Source organism: Vombatus ursinus, unplaced genomic scaffold, assembly GCF_900497805.2.
Source record: "Vombatus ursinus unplaced genomic scaffold, bare-nosed wombat genome assembly UNPS02005659.1, whole genome shotgun sequence".
Lineage (NCBI taxonomy): Eukaryota > Metazoa > Chordata > Mammalia > Diprotodontia > Vombatidae > Vombatus > Vombatus ursinus.
Window position 1 is genome coordinate 21,123,114 of NW_020945437.1, and position 22,269 is coordinate 21,145,382.

Below are 22,269 nucleotides of genomic sequence, written 5' to 3' on the forward strand. Positions count from 1 at the left end.
GATTGTTGTGAGGATCAAATGAGCTAACATAAGTAAAGTACTTTATTAAACTTAATTTATTAACTTTAAAGCACTATGTAAATGTTAGCTGCCGCTGCTGCCGCCGCCGCTACTACTGCTGCTGCTACTACTACTCCTACTACTATTACAGCACCACGAAGCCCTATCGAAATGTAAGCCATTAGTAGAAATAATGACAGCAGCAGTAAGTCAGAGTCCTAACCTGAGGCCAGCTGACACTTGCCCAGTTTTCTGCGCTGGGGAAGTAGGTGGAGAGAAAGATTATTTCGGCTCTTTTCCCAGCCCGTCCAGGGACCAAGAAGGGGCGCGGGGCACAGGGGAAGAGTCTAGAGAAACACCCAAACTGTCAGATCCCAGACTTTCGTCTCCGCGTCTGAATTTATCCAGGACTGACGCATAGGGGGAGCCATTGGCGCAGAAACCTGGGCCCACGGAGAGGAAAGCTGGGGAGCGGTTGGATTCGTGTTTTAAAATTTCGTTGGGATTTCGTTCTGAGCAAACAGAACCTACAATTCCAGGTTCTTTTCTGTGCCAGAGACAGTGGGAGGCTGGATCAACGGAATACAGGATACCTCTTCATTCTCGTTGATCACTTCATGTGCTTGGTGTTTTCTAGTCTTAGATTTAGTGACCCAAAGGACCTCAGAGGCGATCTGGCCCAACCCCTTCATTTTACAGATGAGGAGATTGGAGCTGAGAAGTTCAGGGACTTAACCGAGGTCACACAGGTTGCGAAAGTCACAGAAGCAAGCCAGTTCCTCTGATCCAAACCCACGACTTATAAACGTCTCAGAGGCGGATGTGAGCACAGGTCTCCTCGACCGCTCCTGGCCGCGGACTATAGACACTACCCATCAGGGAAACTGTGCGGGACTTCTCCCTTCCTTATAGTCTGCGATCCACCTACGCTGGACTGCTTGCTGTTCCTCACACACAATACTCTATCTCCCGACTCCGTGTCTTTGCAGTGGCAGTTCCCCTTACCTGGGATGCTCACCATCTTCACCCCCACCTCCTCACTTCCCTGGCTTCCTTTAAGGCTCAGTTAGAATCCCACTTTCTTGGGGTGGGTGGGGCTTTCCCGATGTCTTCTCCCACCCCTTCCTCCCACCGTTACTTCCTACTGAGGCTACCGTCCAAACATTCACTATTTTTCTTGTATATATATTATCACGTGCATGTTATCTCTCTCCATTAGAATATGAGCTTCTTACGGTTAGGGACCGTTTTTGTTTTGTTTTAGTTTGCCTCTTATTGCATTCGTAGAGCTCAGGACAGGGCCTGACCCATAATAAGCGCTTAATGAATGCTTATTGACGGACTCTGCCTGAATTAGAGACAGGACACTGTAGATTCAGATCCTGGTTTTGACAATTACTAGAAGCATGGCCCCGGACAAACTACTGTCCATCTGTTTACTCTTCTGTAAAATAGGAAGATGATAAAAATTCGGCTACCTACCTCAGCAGATTGTTGTGAGGAAAACTCTCCGGGTTACCTTGGGTAAGTCACTTTCTTCCCTTTCTCCTCAGCGCCCCCTTCTCACTCCGAGGGATTTGGACTATGTCATCTAGAAAGTCCCTTCCAGCTTTAAAATTTTCTGATTCTATGAAAAGTTAGAGGGCTGTAATGCATTTTATTATGCCGCTTCTCTCCCACTACACACACTCCGTTTCTCCCCCTACCTCATCCCCCAGCAGACACACACACACACACACACACACACACACACACACACACACCTATCTCCCCTGGGGCTCTCCTTAGGGATCAAACCGGCTTGAGTCCTGTCCTAGCTGGGAAGCCTGGGGCCCGCTTTGTTATGCTAATGCACTGTGACATCACCCGGCGGATCAAAGCGGCCAGAGCTTCTTATAAGCAGGTTCGTAGGTACTCTTAGGAACCAGAGACGGCGAAGGGCCAGGGAGGTGACGAGTGGGCGCTCAGTTTGGTGCGAACGGCGAAGAGCCCTGTCTGGGAGGAGGCGCAGCCGTGGTGACCCCCACCCCTACTTCCATCCCTCTCCTCCTCCTGCTAGCTCGCGGTTGGTTTCTCGGGTTGGACAGAGCGGTAGTTCCCGCTACCTGCACCAGAGCCTCCAGCTTCCCTCTTCCTTCTGCGCCCTGGAGATGTCTACACCATAGGCTCTGAGGCGCGGGCGGGGATAAAGAGACCTTTTGCCTCTACCCTTGGAGGGGCGCTGCGGCAGAGGCGGGGGACAGCAGCCTTACCGTCGTGGGGCAGCATAGCCGCTGGCTAAGCCTGGAGAGAAAGGTAAGCAGGAGTACGGGACGGAGGTGGGGGCACTTAAGAAGTTGCATGAGCTCTGGGGTCTAAGGTGCAGCCAGCTCCCTTAACCCCAACACTAACGAGGTGCAAATCTAAAGTCTGCCTGGCCGGCGTTTGAAAGGGAGAGCAGGATTTATGTCTGCTGTTTGTCGTCCTTCACAGCCCTCTCCACCAACTGTGTGGCTCTGGACCTCCTTCTCCCAGCCGCTCGGGTGGTAACGGCCCTCTCGGTCACTAGAAGGGGGGGACCCAGGCTGTGGAAGGGGAGATAGGAGCAGGGGAGGGGGGGACCAGGCAACTCCAGCTCAACACCCCCCTCCACCCTGGGCCCCTCCCAGCGCAATCGGCCTCAGGACCGGAGAGATGAGCTCACGCCACAGCGATCCCGGGGGTGGGGGTGCGGTACTCGCCCGAAAACTGCCAGCGCGCAGTGAGAGGTGGGCAGAGAGTCCTGTCCCGGTGGTAAATTACGCTATATCTCCAATCACCCTCCTTCCCCCCAACCCCATTCTCCTTTGAAAAGCTCCCCAATGCGAGCTAGGGGAAAGAGGGAACCAGTCACTCTTAGGGATGATACCAACCCATTGCTAAGACTCTTCAAAATAAGGGTCTGGAAGAAATGAAGAGGGAAGACTAAGGAGGAGGAGGGGGTTGGGGAGCGTTTGTTTACAGACCTGATCTCTTAGCCTGGAGGAAGAGCCCGAAGCCTGAAAACGAAAGGAGATCCAGTGAGGTCATAGAATTAGAAAAGTGGAAGCTCTTAGAACATAGATTAGAGGTGGGAGGAACCTCAGAATGAAATCGAGAGCTAGAAGGACCCTTAGAACGCAGAATGTCAGAGCTGAAAGGAACCTAGAATCAGAGAAAGTCAGAGCTTGCAGGAAAGGGCCTTAGAACAGAAAATATTAGAGATGGTTGGGACTTTAGCTCATAGAATTTAAGAACTTGTAAGGGACTCTAGATCCCAAAATGCCAGAGCTGAAAGGACCTTAGAACTGAGAAAGAGTTGGAACGAATCTCAGCCCACTGAATATCAGAGCAGAAAAAGGATTGTAGAGATAGAGAATCTAGGTTCACTTAGGGTGGTGATGTAGAATTCGACTCTGGAGTCACAGCAGCCGGGTTCAAATCCTGACTCTGCTCCTTACTATCTCTACGTCCTTGCACACGTTACTTTACCTCCCTAGGCCTCAATTTCCTCATCCGTAAAGTGAAGGAGTTGAACTGCACGGTCTTGAAGGTGCCTTCTTAGCTTTGAGTCCACGTCTTAGGATCCCTGATTTTACAGATGAGGAAGCAGACACATAGAGAGGAAAAGTGAGCTGCCCAAGGTCGTGCGCAGAAAGTTCGTTGCCGAACGCGGACTCCAACCTGGGCTTTCCTGCAGCCCAGCGCAGGAAAGTTTCAGCCCGTTCTCACGCGGCCTCCCGCGCTAGTCTCTCTCCCTGTTCCACCTGGGAGGCGGCGCTATGGGCTTTGCATCTGAAGCCATTGAAGGGCGCCGCTGGTTTAGCTTGGCCACAGGCACAGCCCTAGCTGGGCTGCGACCTAGGTCCCTCCTCCCCAAAAGTGTCCCTGGAATGAGTGGGTCTGGAAGAGGAGCTGCCCAGAGCTCTCTCCACCCTCACCCTCCCCACGAGGACCTAGGTCTCTCTTCAAAGCAACGAGATCCCTCTGCCTTTTAACCCTTGGCCCGGAACGATCCTTAATTAGAAAGAGGCGGAACACCAATACCTCTCCAAATCTCGCAAAGAAGCTTTTCTAGGTGGGCGACAGTTTCTGATCCGCGGTAGGCGAGGGCAAAAGTTTCCAAGTTTGCACATGGTTGGGGGCTGGGAGTGGTGGGACTTGAATTTCCTGCGCCCGGCCGGAGGCCGGTCTTCTGAGAGGCGGCTCCCTGGGCTTAGTGAGGAGGACTGCGCGCAAAGCGCCTGGACTGAGGGTTGGGATAGCGCAGGAGTATGTTGTTATGTTGGGGGCAGCGGCTTTTCCAGACCTCCATAGGAGGGAGTAGGGGAAAGGGGTCCCAGGTGCCGCAGTCTTCCTCCCTGTCCGTTCTTCGGCCTTCTCTGCACCTTCCCTCCCCCCGTCATCTCCGCCTTTCGAAACCCTCTTCTGCCAGAATTCAGACGCGCAGACCCTCGGAGCCGGGAGGGCCTTCAAAAATCATCTTGTGAAAGCCCAGCATTTTACAAAAGCGGAAATTGGGATGGGACTTGCCCAAGGTCACTCAGCGAGTCAGTGACAGGGCTGCGACCCGACTTGAGGTCTGCAGCCCAGAATGCCGCGCTGCCTCCCAGGAACTACCAGAGTTCACCTTTTGTTTGCTCTGCCTTGGCAGCAAAAGCTGTAGCTTCGCACCGGGGAAAGGGGTAAGCGTGGGAGACGGAGGAAGAGATACGAGCAGGCATCTGGGAGAGGGGCGAGAGCTGGCTACGGAGGAGGAGGAGAAGAGAGAAGGAGGAGAGAGGAGAGGAGGGAGGAATGGTGGGGTAGGCAAAAGAGTCGGTGTAGTCCTTCCCTCCCCCGCTGAGGCTTGGGGTTAAAAGCTGACATTCCCCTCCCCCCCATCTAAATCCCAGCGGGGAGAAAGTAGGTGACTGAGCTCGTTGTGTGTGTAAAGCGAAAGGCTAATTCGTTAGAAGAAGGCAGATAAGAGAAGCTCGGAAATAACTTTGCCAGCCTCCACCCCACCCCCGCCTTCATCCCCCGCAGGCAAAAGCCAAACCTTTCAAGTGCAGAGCTAGCTGAAGGGTCTTGGCCGCCGATAAAAGGGACAGAAATAACCCGAAGCCTGGGGCATACTCCGAGAGGGCAAGATCCCTGGGAACACCTCCTTCACACGGAGAGGAGAGAGGGAGCTGCCTGATGGCTACAAGAACACTGGACGTGTCCAGTAGCTTTGGTTCGAATCCTCGCTCTGCTAATTACTATTTGTGACTGTGGCGAAGCCCCTTCCTTGCCCTCTCGGAGACGAAGTTTCTTTGTAAAATGGGGCCAATGATCCCTGCCCTGCAGAACTCACAGAGCCTTTGTGAAATCCAAGGAGTCGGCGTGTGTAAAGTACTTCCAAAAAAACCCCCCCCCCAAAACAAAAAACAAACAAAAAAAACCCGACCGATTATAAATGAATGCTGTTGTGCTGTAATTGGGACCTCTCCCCCTCCCTTAACTTGGACCTGGAGGTGAAAGAGGGCAGGAGTTAATGCGACGTCTTAGAAAGAGAATTGAATTTGTAGTCAGAAACCCTGGGTTCCAATCCTAGTTCTTTCACTGATTTAATGATCTTGGGCAAGTTACTTTTCTTCCCTAAACCTCAGCTTCCTCTATCTGTCAAAATAAGGACTTTAGTCTGAGGGATAACTCCAACCCTAAAATTTTATGATCTGGATAGGACTAAGACAGGCAGAATTCTAGTGGGCACCTCCTAGACAGAGATTTCTCTTCTGGGGATAGACACTATTTAGCTGGAGGCAGATGTGGGGCACTGAGCTTGGGGGTTAGGAGACCTGCATTCTAGTATTCCACGCTGCCCCTGCCTTGGTGGGTATCCTGGGAGAAAGACACTGTTCTTCATTTTCTTTTTTTGTAAAGAACAAACACAAACCAAAAAAAACCCAAGGAGGTTGGACTAGATTTTGCCTTTAATGTCTCTTCCGGCTCCAGCATTCTTTGTAGACCCCAGAAATGGGATTTCTGGTTCCTTCTCCAGAACCATGGCCAGCCTGTGCAATATTGTTTTTGATCAGGGAATGGAAGATAGAGAACATCCTAAGTAATTCAGCTTGAGACTGGGTGGTTGAGGGTGGTGTGGTGGAGAGGACATTAAATTTCTAGTCAGAACAGTCACAACTCGTGTGCTCACATCTCAGCTCTGCTGCATAATTAGCTGTGTGACCTTGGTCATTTCTGAACTTTCGTTTCCAACTGGATACAATGAAGGGGTTGAGTTAGATGGTTTCTCTTCCAATTCTGAATGTGCATGCTTAATCTCTTATTCTAATAATTCAATATGGAAGAGGTTCAGATGGGGGTGAAAGAAACTAGAACTCAGTCAATCAACAAGCTTTTATTAAGTGCCTACTATGGGTCAGGCACAATCCTGGGTGTTGGGGACACAGAGGCAAAAATAAAAGTCCCCTACTCAGATTCTTTAAAACTAAAACCACTAATGTCCCCCCGCCCCCCCCCACAAACATCTTTAAACTCAAAGTCCTCCACACCTGCCCCACCCGGACCCCCAGGACAAAGGGCTCTTGGGTCTTGATTGACCTCGAGTTGCAGTTTCATCCCAGGTGTGGGTAAATTTGGAAGAGGCTGCCAGGCAGAGTTAATCAGGTGTGAAGGAAAGCATAGAGGGAGCCTGTATCAGCGGAGCAAGGGCACCGCCATTAGTCCACGGATGGATGCGCGTTTCATTTCTCCTCGAAAATTGGGATTGGGGGGTAATAGAGAGAAGAGACATTAGCTGAAGATTCGGCTTGAGCTGGGTGAATTTGAGATTTGTTTCTTTGCTATTTCGTGTAGATCCCCCCGAGAGAGGAGGAGATGTGTGAATGTCAGTATACATACATACCTTGGTTCCTTTCTTCTCCTGACACGTGGGTAGATGCTCCTAAAAGCGTCTTCCCCATCCTCTGTCCAATGGATCATAGCAGCAGCCCTGTGGGGTAGGTAGGATTTGGGATTATTGTCTCCATTTGATATTTAGGGAGCCTGAGTCTCAGAACTAGTTGTGTGACCTTGAAAAAGTAGCTTCCCCTCCCTTAGTCTCAGTTTTCTCATTAATAAAATGTGGGAATTGGGCTAGATAATCTCCCGGGTCCTTTCCGGCTCTAACATCCCATGTTCTATAGTTCCTTTGAGCTCCAGGGTAGTGTTCTAAGATCCTTCCCAGCTCTAAATACTATGATCTCATGTTCATGTCATCGTGTGCCTAATAAGTGATGGAATGGAGGCTAGAGTGAGTCAGTAGGCTCCCTCCCTCAGTCTCCCATAGAATCATGGAGTCATGGAATTTCAGCACTAAAAGGGACTTTAGAGATCAGGTCTAGTCTCCTCATTTTATGGAAGAGGAAACTCAGACCTGAAGTTCGATGTCTTCCTCAAGAGCACACAGCAAGGTAATGTTAGAATTAGAACTGGAACCTGTCTTTGGATTTCTAATGTAGTGGTTTTCCCACGACACCACAGGTCCTTCTCTTGCCTTTTATTTCTCGCGCCCTCCTCTTTCTTTTTACTTTTTCTTCTGCTTTCCCTATCTCTTTCTCTCCCCCTCTCTCTGTCTTTTTCCTCTCTCTCCATCTCCTTTCTTTTTCTTCCTCTCCTCTCTTTCTCTCCTCTTCCTCTTTCTTCTCCTTCCTCTCCTCCTCCTCCTCCTTCTTCTCTTTCTGTCTCTTTCTCTCTCTCTCTCTCCTTCTCCCTCCCCCTTTCCTCCTTCCCTTCCTCCTTCCCACATATACACACACTTAGACATACACACACATTCGTACATATAACGTTGTAAAAAACTGGATCGGTAAGGAAGGTTCACCATATGGAGAGTTAAATAGAAACACGCAATCAGTCGTATAATGCAAGACATAATTCAACCCATACGTGCACTGTCTTTGTTGGCTATAAAGGTTCTATCAGAAGTGGGGGGTTGGGGGGGAAGAGACACACACCCCGCCGAGCCCTCCCTGTTCTCAATTCACAGGCCCCTCCTTTGCAATTTGAATAACACACCCCCCAGCCCCAAGCCCCGTTTTTAACCACAGCTCCGATCTCTGCCTGGCTCTTAGGTTTTCTTGCGGACCAAAGACGACCAGCCTGAGAGCGAGGTATCCGAGCCCGAGAGGAGTCCGTTTGGGGAAAGCCTCCCTCTCTCCCTCCGGGGAGGAGTGTTTGACCTTGGGAGTATTGGGGGCCGTGGAAAATGAAGGCGAAGGTGCAGTTTCTTTGGACGGTTTTCCTGTCTCTGGTTTTGCAGACCGGTCTTGGCTACGCGATTAAGTGGCTGTGAGTATTCCAAAGTTTCCAATGGCCTGCCGGGCTTGGACAAACAGCAGTGCTCGGGGGTCGGCTCGGGAGGAAATGTTTAATACCGAGCTAAGGAGGACGTGCTTTAACATATCGCTGCGACTGGGCAAGCCCCATCACTCTTCATTTTACCCTGCCGCAAACTTCAGGCTTGTATTTATGTATTTAATTTTTAAAAAATTTATTAGAGGGGTGGGGGCGGGAGTTTAAGGAATTATGAGTCTATGTGTAGTGGAAATAGTACTGAAGGCAGAATCAGCAGACACCAGGTACTAATCTTAGCTTTTCTACTAACTAGTTGTGTGACCTTGGGCAAATCCTGTCCTTGGGCCTCAGTTTTCTGTATCTGTAAAAGGGGGCTAGACTATATTCTGTTTAAGGTCCCTCCATCTGTGACATTCCATATTCTACATTCCAAAGATCTTTCCAGGTCTCACAATCTGTTGTGCTGTGATTCTCTAACTTCAGTGTGGATCCTGGATCTGCCACTGATTTGCTGTGTGACCTTGGGAAAATTTCTTCCCCTCACTGGGCCTTAGCTTCTTCTTCTGTTAAAATGAGGACAATATAGTTTTTCCCCGGCAGCCTCTGAGGTCTCTTTCTAGGGTCAAATGAAATAAAAACTGGGAAAGTGTAAACCACAAAATGCTATACAAATTTAAGTCCTGGTTATTTGGGGTATCTCATCTTTGTTCCTCAGCAGTTAAGGAGGTCAGGCTTCTAGGTCCCAGGTCCACCCTGTAACCTTGGATAGAGGCAGTCAGTTGAGTTAGTTGGAAATGCCCAGGACTGGGAATCACAGATCAAATTTGAGCCTAGCTACAGACTCATTTTTGTGGCCTCCAGGAAGCTGCTTTACCCCTGAGCCTCAGTTTCCTCTTTTTTGTAAATTGCTATTAACAACTTTCCCTGTCTCCCTCATGGGAATGTTATGAGGATACACTGAATTAGGAGATAGGGAAGTGCTTTGTAATCAGTAAAGCACTGCAGCCATGTGGAGGATTAGTATTATTGTCTTAAGTTGGAACCGTGATCTCTCCTGAAACTACTGCCATTCTGGATGTTTCTAAGAATTAAGGTGGGTGGGAGAAAGAGAGGAGATCTCTGGAAGCACTTACAGGTAAACCATTGCCTTTGGGAGAGGGATAAGAGTGAGCCCCAGGGAAGAGATCAAAATCATACGTCAGAACTGGAAGAGCTTCGAGGGGACTTAGGACCTAGAATGTCAGAGCTAGAAAGGCCCTAGAACAGGGAAAGTTAGAACATGCAACATAGAATGTCAGGACTATCTAGGCCTTCGAGACTAAGTTCACCCCACCAATTGTAGAGATAAGGAAACGTGGATTAGTGTCATGGCTGCCTCCAAACAGTTGTAGAGGTGGCATTCATCTTACTGATTGCATTTTTGGCAAACAAAATGGCAGGTTCATGATCTCCTAACTGGAAGTGAGTTATTGGTTGATTGATGCTTTATTAGAAACTATCCGTATATCCCTATGGGATAGTGATCCGAGCTTTTGTTGCAAAGTGGAAAAATGGTCTTTGTGGTCTGTTTGCCTTGCACACAGGATGTAGTCATTCTCTTTATCACCTCTTTGTGATTCTAATGCATTATGAAAAAAAAAGTGAAATTATTATCATTGGCCAAGGGTGTGGCATTCATCCATTGCTGCGATCTAAATCAGAGAATGTTGGCCAGGGAATCGGCCTTCAGATCTTCTTGTCAAGCTCCCTCACTTTGCAGAGGCCCAGGGAGGGGAAGGGATTTATCGAAGGCTGCACAGAGAATCCCTGGCAGAGTTTGGATTGGGAGATCCTGGGGAACTCCTCACTCCTGGTGGATGGTGAAGGGGAGGGAAAAGAAGGGAAAGAGGAGGGTCTGCTCATGTGGCAAATATCTAGAAATATGGCTTTTAGAGCAGATCCAAAAGCACACTAGCATCCCCCTCAACCATCTCCCATACCCTCACCCCTTCCTTCTCTGAACCCCTAACCTCCCATTTATTTGGTTCAAAGTGGCTTGGCTTATTATTTTTTGATGGCTTTGTGGTCTCATCCATGTGAGCACTCCCAGACTGGTGAGATTTTCAACTCTTTCACATCTTATCCTGTGGGATTCTTCTCCACATCTTTCCATAAACCCTCCATAGAGAATACAGAGTCCCCTATATGATCATAGAATTTAGAATTGAAGGGGATTTCATTCATCATGCGGATCAAGGTTGCTTTACTAAGGTCTGTATGCTTATGAAAAATAAATTTTTTGATAACCAAATATCTATATATTTCCTTTGTGTCCTTTGTATTTGATACATTTAAAAATTGTTTTTAAATATTTCAAATGATCAAATTATAAATAAATCTAAATCAATTACTGAAAATTATTTAATGAAATTTAAGATTATGAAATTAACATTTTATTTTAAATGATTTAAGAAGTATTATGAGAAAAGGTCCATAGGCTTCACCAGCCTGCTAAAGGGGTCCATGGCACACAAAGGGTTAAGAACCTCTGCTTTAGCTGTATACCCTCATTTGGCTAAGTAAGAATCTGTGGCCTTGAGAGGGGTAGTGACTTGCCTGCCATCACTCATGCTTCCTAAGTAGCAGAGCTGGAACTTGCATGCCAAATCTGCTTTCTCTACTGTGCCAGCTTTTTTCTTCCAAGCTTCTGTGGGGGTGCCCATGGACTTTTTGCTGTCTGTCTGCGCGTGGCTCAGTTCCTCCAGTTTGGCATCATTCTGCTCCAGGGTGTGGGTCTTTGTAGCCTTTGTCCCCTTCTCTGAACCCCAAGAGTTCCATCCATTGGGCGAATTCCTCACGGAAGTGGAAGATGGTTCCACTGAGGAGAGTGTGGAGACATTTTGAATTTTTCTGGCTTATGGCCAAAAAACCCTCAACCTTACTGGCCAACCATTGTCCGCTACTCTAGCCCCGAGCACTTGGCTTGGCTGGCCCTTTGACCAGAGGCACACCCTCCATCTCCCGGCCCATCCTGGAGGTCTGGTCAGCATGGCGAGGACTTAGAAGGGCTGGTGTTCCATTGGCAGAGCCCAGCTCACCTCTGTGCAAGAAAGGGATAGAGGAAAGAAGATGCCAATGATGGAATTATTGCTGTTATCATAATTATCTTTATTGAAAGGACCCTAGCATTGTGATAGTATAATCAGTATTTTCAAGCATCTGAAGGGCCATCATGTGGAAGACAGATTGGATTTATTCCACTTGGGCCCAGGATGAAGGGAAGTTACAGAGAGGTTCAGTAGAAATAAGGACTAAACTGTGGTTTTGATATTATGGGGAACTTCCTCTACCAAGGCAGGCCAGCACATTCTCTGCACTTTATAGAAAGTTGTAGAATGGGCGGGGGGGAGTTAAGTGACTTGCCCAAGGTCACACATACTCAGTATGTGACAAAGATAGAACTAGAACCTAAGTCTTCCTGACTCTGACTCCACTTCTCTATCCACTACACCTGCTTGTAATTCAATAGTAAGAAAAAATTCCTAACAATGAAAGCAGTCCCAAAGTGTAATGGGCTGGCTTGGACTGCAGTAAGCTAGCCATCACTCGGGGTCTTCCTACAGAGAGGCTGCATGACCATCTGTTGGAGATGTTGTAGAGAGAATTCCCAGTAATGTGTCTGTCAGGTTAGATGTGCTCTGAGGTTCTTTGCCCCTCCAGGACTCTGGGGTTCCTTGAACAGCCCTGAAAGGTAGGTAGGCTATGCAAGTGTCATTATCTCCATGTCATAGCGGAGGAAATGGAAGCTGAAAGAGATTCAGTAAAATTACCCAAGCACAAACCCCCTGTAAACACCAGAGCTAATGTTGGTCTCCTGACTCCGAATCCTGACTCATTCCACTGTGCCAGCTGTTCTCAAAGTGAGGTGTGAGCCCCCAGGGATCCCCAGGACCCTTTCAGGGGGTCCACAAGGTCAAAATGATTTTCATAATAATACCAAGATTCATTTACTTCTAATGTGGTGAAGATCTGTAGCTATACCCCATATAAACAAAAGCTCTTTGGGAGGAGGTTTCTCAATAATTTTCAAGGATGTAAAGGGGTCCTGACACCTGTGATTCTGAGGACCACTGGACTTCAACAGGCTGACTCCTGTCTCACTAAGGAGCCTGAGGCTTTGTCTCCTAGAAAGGGAGTTATTGACATCAGCCAGCAGAAGGGAAGGGCTTGTTTTGGGTTTTGTTTGTTATTTAGGGCACTGGATGGTCTCTTCCTATGGAAATTACTGGCTCCTGCTGTGATGACCTTGAAGTTAGAAAACATAGATTCAAATCCCATAGTCCTGCTACTCAGGCACTATTTGACGTAGGATCATTTCACATCTCTCTCTCTCTCCTCTCTTCTCTCTCTTTTCCTCTTCTCTCTCCTCTCTCCTCTCTCTCTTCTCCCTCTTTCTCTTTCTCTCCCCTTCTCTCCTCTTTCTCTCCTCTTCTCTCTCGTCTCTCTTCTCTCTCCTCTTCTCTCTCCTCTCTTTTCTCTCTCTCCCCTCTCTCTTCTCTTCTTTCTCTCTTCTCTCTCCTCTTTTCTCTCTTCTCTCTCTCCCCTTCCCCCTTTATCTCTCTCCTCTTTCCCCTTTTACCTCCCTTCTCTCGCTCCCCTTTTCTCTCCTTTCTTCTCTCTCTCCTCTATCTCCCTATGCCCTTCTCTCTCTTAAATATACTTTATTTTAAACACTCATTTTAAATAATTTCAGCTCCAAATTCTTTCCTCCCTTCTCGCTTTTTCCCCACCCATTGAGAAGGCAAGCAATATGATCATTTCACCTAAGCCTCAGTTTCCTCCTCTGAAAAATGAAAAGGTTGCATCAAATTGAGAATTCTTAACCTGGGCTCCATGCACCCCCCAGGGGTCCATGGATATATTACAGGAACAATGTGAACTTGCAGGGGAGGAAAAAATATATACCTTTATTTTCACTAAGCTCTAATTGAAACTTAGCATTTTCTTAAATTATGAATTTTTTAAAATATGGTATTCCAAAAAAGGAATCCCTAGGCTTCACCAGATGACCAAAGGGGTCCTTGGTCTACTCTGGATTATCTATGATGCCTGTACTAGTTCTGACATTCTTTTTTCTAAGGTCCTTTCTAGCTCTGACATTCTAGTTCCAAGGGCCTTCCCAGCTCTGATATTCTGTGTGCCAAGGGCCCTCCTAGCTCTGACATTCTATGTTCCAAGGGCCCTCCCAGCTCTGACATTCTAGGGTAAATGATTTAGTCGTAGTTCACATCTTATCTTTCCATGCAAAGTTCTTTCTCAGATATCATTTCAGTTGATTCCTGAAGTATCTCTGTCAGGAAGATAGTGCAAGAGTAGTCATCTCCATATTATAGATGAGAGGAAGTTATTTATTCAAGGTCACTCACACCTTAGACATCAGAGTAACTTGACTTGGATTCCAAGTCAACGCTACTAGCGTTTTCCTGGTGCATGAGGCTGGAGGCGAAGCAGTTTGTAGTAGTCAGTGTAAAGAGCCTTGGATTTGGGGTCACTAGGTCTCTGGGCTGATCCTGACACTTGCTCATATATTGGTGTGCCCTACTGTGGGTCTCTTAACCTCTCTGAGCTTCAGCAAAACGGGGCCAATTATACTTGCACGATGTATGAGGTGTTCTGGAGGACTGGCACCTCTGTGTGAGGGCTGCTCAGATACCGTTAGTGTCCACCTGTCCCCCAGCTCTTACCTGTGGCCCCAAGGAGCTGCAGGATGGGTCGCTGCCCATCCTGGTAAAACCATCTCAGCAGCATGAGGATAACCCAACAGGCCTCAAACCAGCTGGTGAGTTAGGGGGAAGCCTACCCCAAGCCTGTGAATATTTCCATTGGCGAAATGGGCAGATAAGAGCACTTTGTTCCAATGGCCATGAAGGCAGCTGGAGCAGGCGCTGTGGAATGCTTAGAGCTCGGTGAGACATCAGAGACACCAAGCTCATCCACTTCACCCCAGGCCATCGCCAGTAGTCTTGACTTTAGTTCTGCCACTAGACTCAATGACTCTGGAAGAGAGAGTGAGGCTGATGACTTTGTGCAGCCCTGCCTCACTTAAATCCAGTTCATTTGTGAGTCGACCTCACCCATGATGTCACCAGTCCTCTTTATTTATTTATTTTTATTTATCTATCTATCTATCTATCTATCTATCTATCTATTTATTTATTTATTTTGGTGAGGCAATTGGGGTTAAGTGACTTGCCCAAGGTCACACAGTTAGTAAGTGTCAAGTTTCTGAGACCAGATTACTGGTCCTCTTTGAAAGTGTAGACTGAAAATAATGAGGAGATCACTGAGTAAAGCTGTGCCAGAGGTGGCCCAATGGATAGAGCACCAGGCCTAGAGTAAGGAAGACCTGAGTTCAAATCCAGCCTCAAATACTTCCCAGTTATGTAAGCGGGAGCAAGTCACTTAAATCTGTTTGCCTCAATTTCCTCCTCTGTAAAATGGGGATGATAATAGCACCTCCTTCCCAGGGTTGTTATGAGGATCAAATGAGATAATATTTCTCACTCATTTAGCACAGAGCCTGGCACATTGGAGGTGGCATATAAATATTAGCAGTTATTACAATTTTTATCATAGAACCATACAATCACAGACTTAGAAATGGGAGAGAGAGATAATAGTTCTGTCTTTCCCCAGCACTTTTGGGTTTTTGAAGAACTTCTCTCACAACCACCTTGTGAGCTGGAGGCACTGTACCATTATTGCCCGTCTGACAGATTAGGAGGAGCGAAGGGTCATGCCACTTGGAAATGGCAGAGTCAGAATCTACAAAAATCTAAGGGATTGTTGAATTCTAGATAAATTAATAGAGGAGCTACCAAAAGGAACTAAGTTGCTTGGGATTTTCCCCAAAAGCACTGGAGTTTCAGAGGGCAACTGGGTTTTTCTGGATATGCTTTCCTTGTTGATGAGTTCTGCGTTGGAAGGGGTTTGGGAGCTAGCCTGGTCAAGAGAAATAGGACAGTTCTTTTGCGTCTCTGGTAGGTATAAGGAGAACTAGCAGTTTGTACCAGAACAAATCCAGCCCTGATTTTGGTGTTGGAAGAGCTGGGTTTGAATTCTGCCTTTCCTCTTTAATATCTTTGTGACCTTCTTTAAACTTCAGTATGCTCATCTGTGAAATGGGGAGAACAGCTGTGGAAAGGGCTTTGTAAATGAAAGACACCAAGGGAATGGAAACAGCTCTCATCTTTATCAATCTCAACCCTTGCCAGTACCGTGAAGCGTGGAACCATCAGGTGATGGCGATTAAAGCATCTCCTTCAGTTAGTTCTCCCAGAAATGAGAAGGCCTTGGCTGTAAGGAAACTGGGCCTGGCAGATAAACAAGCCGGTCAAAGGAATGAGGATGAAAGGGACGCGTGCTGGACGAACCACAACCAGATGTGACCGTTTTACCCCGAGCTCACACCTGCTGGAAACCTGGGAGCGGAGCCCACGCTTCCTGGCGCTCCCCATCTCCTGGCTCTTCCTACCGGGCCGGCTGCCTGACTCCGAGCCACCCATCCGACCGAACGCTCAGCATAGCCTGTGGGGCCGTGACTGAGACCGGGAGCCCTGCAGCAGGCGGGCTGCGAGCTAGAAGACGGGGGCTCTCTCCTGCTTCTGCTGCTCACTTGCTGTGGGCCCTTGGACAATAACGACAGCTGGCATTTCGGTAGCCCTTTGCATAGTTTGCCAAACATGTGTAAACCTATGTTTGCAAAGCACTTTATGTATGTTATTTCATTGGATACTCACAACCCTGGGAGGCAGGTGGTGTTGTTATCCCAATTTTTAAATGAGAAACCAAGGCACAGAGAGATTAAGTGACTTGAAAGAGTCTGAGGCAGGTCCAAATCCAGCACTCTGTATGCACTCTGAGCCTCCTTTTCTCACCTTTAGCAAAAATAACTCACATTTATATAGCACCTGAAAATTTCACTGAATCACAGAATTTGACAACTGGAAGGGACCCCCACTATAAAATCCCCAACAGGCGGGGACTGGAGATGCCCAAGGCGGTGGGGGGGGGGGACCTACCATCTCCCAAAGCTGCCCATTCCACTTTGGGATGGCTCCAGTTGCTAGAAAAGGCTTCCTGACCTCCAGTCTAAATCTGCCTTTCTGTGACTTCCACCCAGGGTCCCAGGCTCTATCTGTTCTTGGGGGGCCAGACAGAACAAACCGGGTTCATCCTCCTCATGGCACCCACAGAACCCTAGCATGCTCCATATTGATTCTTCTTTTCTTAAGACCAACTTTCCCTGGTTCCTGCCACCACTCCCCATGAGGCATGGGCTTAGGAGCCTTTGCCATCCTGCCTGATTATACTGGGTATTTTCCAAACCCCTCTTAAAGTAGAGCACCTAGAAATGAATGGAAGACTCTAGATGAGACCTGACTATGGCAGAGTATAGGGGAACTATTGCCTCCTGATTTCTGGAAATCTTTCAACACAGGCCAATATCACACCTGCTCTTTTGACTACTGCATAAAACTGCCTACATGTATTGAGCCTCCAATCCGATAAGAACCTCAGATCTTTTCAGGATAATTGCTATCTAACTGTGCCTCTCCTATCCTGCTTTTATGGAGCTGATTTTTTGTACCCAAGGGCAAGACTTTCTATTTATCCCTACTGAATTTCATCCAATTAGATTCAGCCTGATACCCTTGCATGTCAAGATCTTTTTGGACCTTTCCTCTGTCACCCAGTATGGGAGCTATCCCTCCCAGCTTCCCGCCATCTGTAAATTCCTTGAGCATGCCATCTAGGCCATAAATGCAACTCTCCAATTTGAGAGTCTCCAACTCTCCAAGTCACTGATTACAGATCCCTGAGGTACTCCCCTGGAGACCTCCGGCCATGTTGACATTAGATTGTAAGCTCACTGAGGGCAAGGATTGTCTTTGCCTCTTTTATTGTATCTCCAGCGTTTAGCACAGTGCTCAGCACAGAGCAGATGCTTAATAAATGTTTACTGATTGCTTGATTTACATGAAACCATTAACAGCTACTCTAGGGTTTGGCTATGCAGCCAGTTCTGAATCTCTATCTAATCCATAGCTTTCCAGCTTCTCTGCAAGAATAGTAAGAGACTCAGACAGGACCTGGAAGAACTCCCCTCAAATCAAAAATCATCTGTCTTGGCGGGGTCTGAGCCAAAAGCAAACAGTTGAAGGAATTTGTATTTTTTTGCCTTTCCAGTCATCTGATATCAATCATCAATTTGTTCATGTGAATAAGCTTAAAATCACTGTTACTTCTCCCAGGAGCACTTGCCAACAATTGGTTAACCAACCATGTGTCAAAACACCTGGCCATAGTTCTGGCATTGCCACTTTCATTTGCTCTGTGATTTTCTAGAAGGATGAGCCTCAGTTTCCTTCTCTGTCAAATGGGAATCCTACTATTGAACATTAACGTTCTCAAACTCAGAGAGAGTCTTAACGTTGGAAGGAACCTGAGAATGCTTCTCTAGGTTAATGCACACCTGTCCAAGAATTCCTTCTATGACGTACCAAGGCCGGCAGCCTTCCAAGCTTTTACTTGGCCTCCTTCAGTGGAGGAGTGTGAATTATTGTTTCCAAAGGCAGTCCATTCCAATTTGCATACCTCTGATTGTCAGGAAGTTTTTCTGGACGTTAAGCCTAGTTTTGTTCTTTTGAAGACTTCCTAGCTTTTCTTTCTAAGATTAAGATGAAAAGTGCTAATTCCTCTTCCATATAGCAGCCCATTTCAAACACTTGGAGGTAGCCAACATGTCACTCCCATATGCTGTCTACAGATCCTTCAGGCCTCATGGGGAATTAACTGAAAGCCCACCACCATCCTAAATTCCTTCATTAGATCATTTTCCAAATTATTAATATCCTTCTTCCACTGTGGTAACCAGGAGTAAACAGCAATAACACAGATGTGGTCTGAGCAAAGCAGAGTATAGCTAGCTATCAGCTACCTAGTGCTGGGCATTTTGCTAGGACTATGCAGTCCAAGATTATGTTAGCTTTTTTTTTAGCTGCTGTATGATATTTTTGATTCATTGAACTTGCGGTTCACTAAAACCTTCAGATTTTTTTCATACTGTTGTCTAACCGTGCCTCTCCCATATTCTAGTTGGAGCATCATTTTTTTTTTTTACTCAAGTATAAGGCTGTATTTATCCCAATTAAGTTCCCCATTATTAAATTCAGTCTCAAGTTCTAGTCTGCCAAGATATTTTTTGGATCCTGACCCTGCCATCTGGTATTAGGGATAGCCGTGTTAGCTCTCCCTTCCAGCTTTGTGTTATCTGCCCATGTGATAAGCATGTCATCTACATCTTTATCCAAATCATTGACAAAAATGCTAAATAACACATGGCCAAGTCTAGACTCCTGGGGCTGTTTGCTAGAGTCCTCCTCAGTCAACATTGAATTGTTAATGATTACCAAGAGCATTCATTTCCTTTGTAAGCTGGAAAATACTATGTCCGTGTGAGCAGTTATTATCATCACGAATGATAATAACCCGTAATTGTTTATCTTAGGCCATCTGTGGGCCAGTGGTGTAATGGGGGAAAAAATTGAATTAGGCGTCAAAATTCTCAGTTCTGCCTCCCTTGAGCATAGTGTGAAAAAACTGAATTTTGGAATCAAAGGACCTAGATTCAAATACCAGCTCAGCTGATGAATTACTTTGTGACCTTAGCCCAGTCAATTCTCTTATCCGGACCTCCTGTCTAAAATGAAGGGGGTTGGGGCAGCTAGGTAGTGGAGTGGATAGAGCACTGGCCCTGGAGTCAGGAGGACCTGAGTTCAAATCCAGCCTCAGACACATAACACTTACTAGCTGTGTGACCCTGGGCAAGTCACTTAACCCCAATTGCCTAAAGGGAAAAAAAGTGTTTAAAAAAAAGTGTTAAAATGAAGGGGGTCAACAGTGAGGATTCCTACAGTCAGTCCCAGCTCCTAAAGAAGTAAAAGCTTTGTATCCTGTTAGCTGTGTCACACACCGGGGAACAGAGCTGTGTGTGTATGGGAGGGCCCCCTGGTACCTCTAAGAGTTTCCTCCTTCTCCCAGCTCAGATGATGGGTTAGTAAAGCCAGCCCTCACCATCTCACCTCATAAACAATCCTTGTAAGAGGAAGCTAGGGAAGCGCCTTTGTTAGTAGCCGTGGGTCACAATCCTGTGCCCTGTTGAATTTGGCTGCAGGAACTTTAGTAGTGCCAGTAGCGGAAGCCAGGCAGTGGTAAGCCTGCTCGTCTTAGAGCTGGGAACTGGGTTTGAATCCTGCCTTTAACTAGCTGGGTCACATAGCCAAAAACACTTTTCTGAATCTCACCTTGTTCCTCTGAAAAATGGAGGTAATGATTCTTCTAGTGGAGAAGCAGAATGTTGGTGTATTGGATAGAAGGCCAGCTCTGGAGCCAGGCAAACCTGGGTTCAAGTCCTGTCTCTGATGGGTCCTGGTCAGGTTGCTTAACCTCCCGGTGCCGCAAGCATCCTTAAGATTGGAATTACAGACATGTTCTTCATCCACATCTGGAGAAGGGTTTTCCACACCTGTCAGTTCCCAGTGAAATCACAGGTCTGGAATTTAAAAAAAAATACTCTTGACTCACCATGAGAAAAGAACTTTGTAAATCATAAAATGTTATGGAAAGGAAACCTGTTATTATTTTTATTCCATAAATATTTACTAGAGGCAACCTGGGAGTCCAGACTGACTTTAATAATAATACTAGCTAGCATTTAGATAACATTTTAAGATGGCCTTATTTAATTCTCACAACAATCCTGCTGGGAGAGAGGTGCTGTTATTGTTCCCATTTTACAGATGAGGAAACTGAGGCAGACAGAGGTGGCATGACTTGTCCAGAGTCACAGCTAGTAAGAGTCTGAGGCTGGATTTGAACTCAGAGCTTCCTACCTCCTGGTCCACTACTCTATCCACTGTACCACTTAGCTACTTTAGCTTAGAAGTACCCAGGGGGCATAATTTGGGGGGACCTGGGAAGGCCTAATAGACACAAAGTTGATCCCAGAGTTAGGAAGCCTTGGATTCAAGACTTGCCTTTTCTCCTACTGGCCATGCAACCTTGGCACGTCCGTTACCTGTCTACACTCCAGATAACTCTCTAAGACTTGAAGTTTCCAAGGAGGTGGTGATCTGCAGTGGTAGAGGGACCTTCCTCCCTGGGAACTCTCTACATTGAGGAAATCATAGGTCTGGTTAAAAATATAAATGGATATTTATGAAGTATTGTTGTGTACAGGGTCCATGCTAGGGGCACTGCGGGTCATATAGTGATGGAGAAGTCTGGAGGCAGGGTCTCTGCATGGAGGAAATTCACAGTTTGACCTTTAGAATAATTGTCATTATTACTACCAGAGAATGGTATAGCAGTCCTGGAAGTCAGAATAATAGCTAGCATTTTGCATTTATATAGAACTTTACAAAGGTTTACAAAGTACTTTTCCAAATATTAGGTGGTACAGTGGATAGCACTCTATCCACCCAGAGCCCTGGGCCTGCAGTCAGGAAGACCTGAGTTCGAATCTGGCCTCAGACACTTACTAGCTGTGGGGCCCTGGACAAGTCACTTCACCTCTGTTTACTTTAATCCACTAGAGAAGGAAACAGCAAACCACTCTAGTATCTTTGCCAAGAAAACCCCATGGACAGTATGGAAAGGTTGGACACAAATGAACACCAACTTTCCAAATATTATATTGTTTTGTTATCACAACAACCCTAGGAGGTAGGGGAAGGGGAAAAAGCATTTATTAAATATCAGCTATGTGCCACGTGCTTTGAAAATATTATTTCATAACCACCTTTGGAGATAGGCACTATTATCATTTCTACTTTGCAGTTGAGGAAACTGAGGCAGAGTTTAAGTGCCCAGGGTCACCTAACTAATAAATGTCTGAGACTGGATTTGAACTCAAGTCTCCTTGACTTTAGGCTTGGCACTATAACCATTTTACCACCTAGTTAGATGCTATTATTATCCCTATTTTATTGATAAAGGAACTGAAGCTGATGGAGGTCATAGAGCAGGCCACATGTGGCCTTCTAGGTCCTTAAGTTCTGCCTTTTGACTGAATCCAGACTTTATAGAACAAAAGTCAAAAGGCTGCACCTAAAGACCTAGAAGGCCGCAGGTTCCCTACTCCTGTCGTAGTAAATGTCTGAGGCTAGATTTGAACTCAGGTCTTTCTTACTCCAGGCCCAGCACTGGGCTTCCCAGCTGCCTCAGAAGACTTAGATTCTTTCCCTTCTCTGAGCCTCAGTTTCCTTCTCTGTTAAATGAAGGGATTGGAGCAGATGGGTTCAGAGGGCTCCAATCTTGCAGCCCCATCTTGGTTTCAAAGGGTTTGTCCTCTGCCTAGAGGCAAGGCTTAATTGACTAGTGATGGTGTGAATAGGGGCTTTGAATCACCTGTGAGCTCTGTGCTGGCTTGGACGCAGGGCAGGTGAAACTCACTGGGGAAGCCATGAGGAAGAGTCTGGCTGATCGCCCTAGGGAGTCTCAGGCTTCTGTGTGGGATTGACACGTTTGTGTCTGTGAGCCTTGGTGTGTTTGGGTGTCATTGGGTACCCGTGTCTATCCAGATGTGTGTAGGACTGTGCCTCTACGTCTTAGGGCATGCGTGTTTCGCTGATGTCTGGTGATATTTGGTGTGTCCCGTGTTTATGGTGTGGGAACTGTAGTTGTTTTGAGAAAATGCCACACTTTAAAAATATTCTGCCCTGCTCCTAGACAGATTGATAACTTCCCACCTTCCTGCCTCTGTTTCCCTTGTGTCTGTGAGTTTGGGGCTCCTAGGGGAGGGAGCAGAGATGATCCATCCCCCACCCCATCTTCCCACCCCAGCCCCTGAGACCTGAATAGGAGCTTGGGAAAGGTTAGAGTTTTTCACGGAGCATCCCAGCCCCTGGACAA

At 46.9% G+C, this 22,269-nt stretch overlaps 1 protein-coding gene across 5 annotated transcripts in view; it reads left to right on the forward strand.

Moving 5' to 3' along the window:
- The first annotated feature begins 1,939 nt into the window (after positions 1-1,939).
- WNT11 (Wnt family member 11) overlaps positions 1,940-22,269 on the forward strand; it is a 61,418-nt gene continuing 41,088 nt past the window's right edge. Inside the window, exons 1-2 of one of the 5 annotated variants that reach the window (XM_027848300.1) lie at positions 1,940-2,295; positions 8,094-8,310. In XM_027848300.1, coding sequence (XP_027704101.1) covers positions 8,228-8,310 — 83 coding nt within the window. In that variant the 5' untranslated portion in view covers positions 1,940-2,295; positions 8,094-8,227. Of the gene's footprint in view, positions 2,296-3,912; positions 4,100-4,285; positions 4,683-6,891; positions 6,981-8,093; positions 8,311-22,269 lie in introns of those variants that run through there. The other 4 variants (XM_027848302.1, XM_027848301.1, XM_027848303.1 and 1 more) reach the window with 4 other exon arrangements.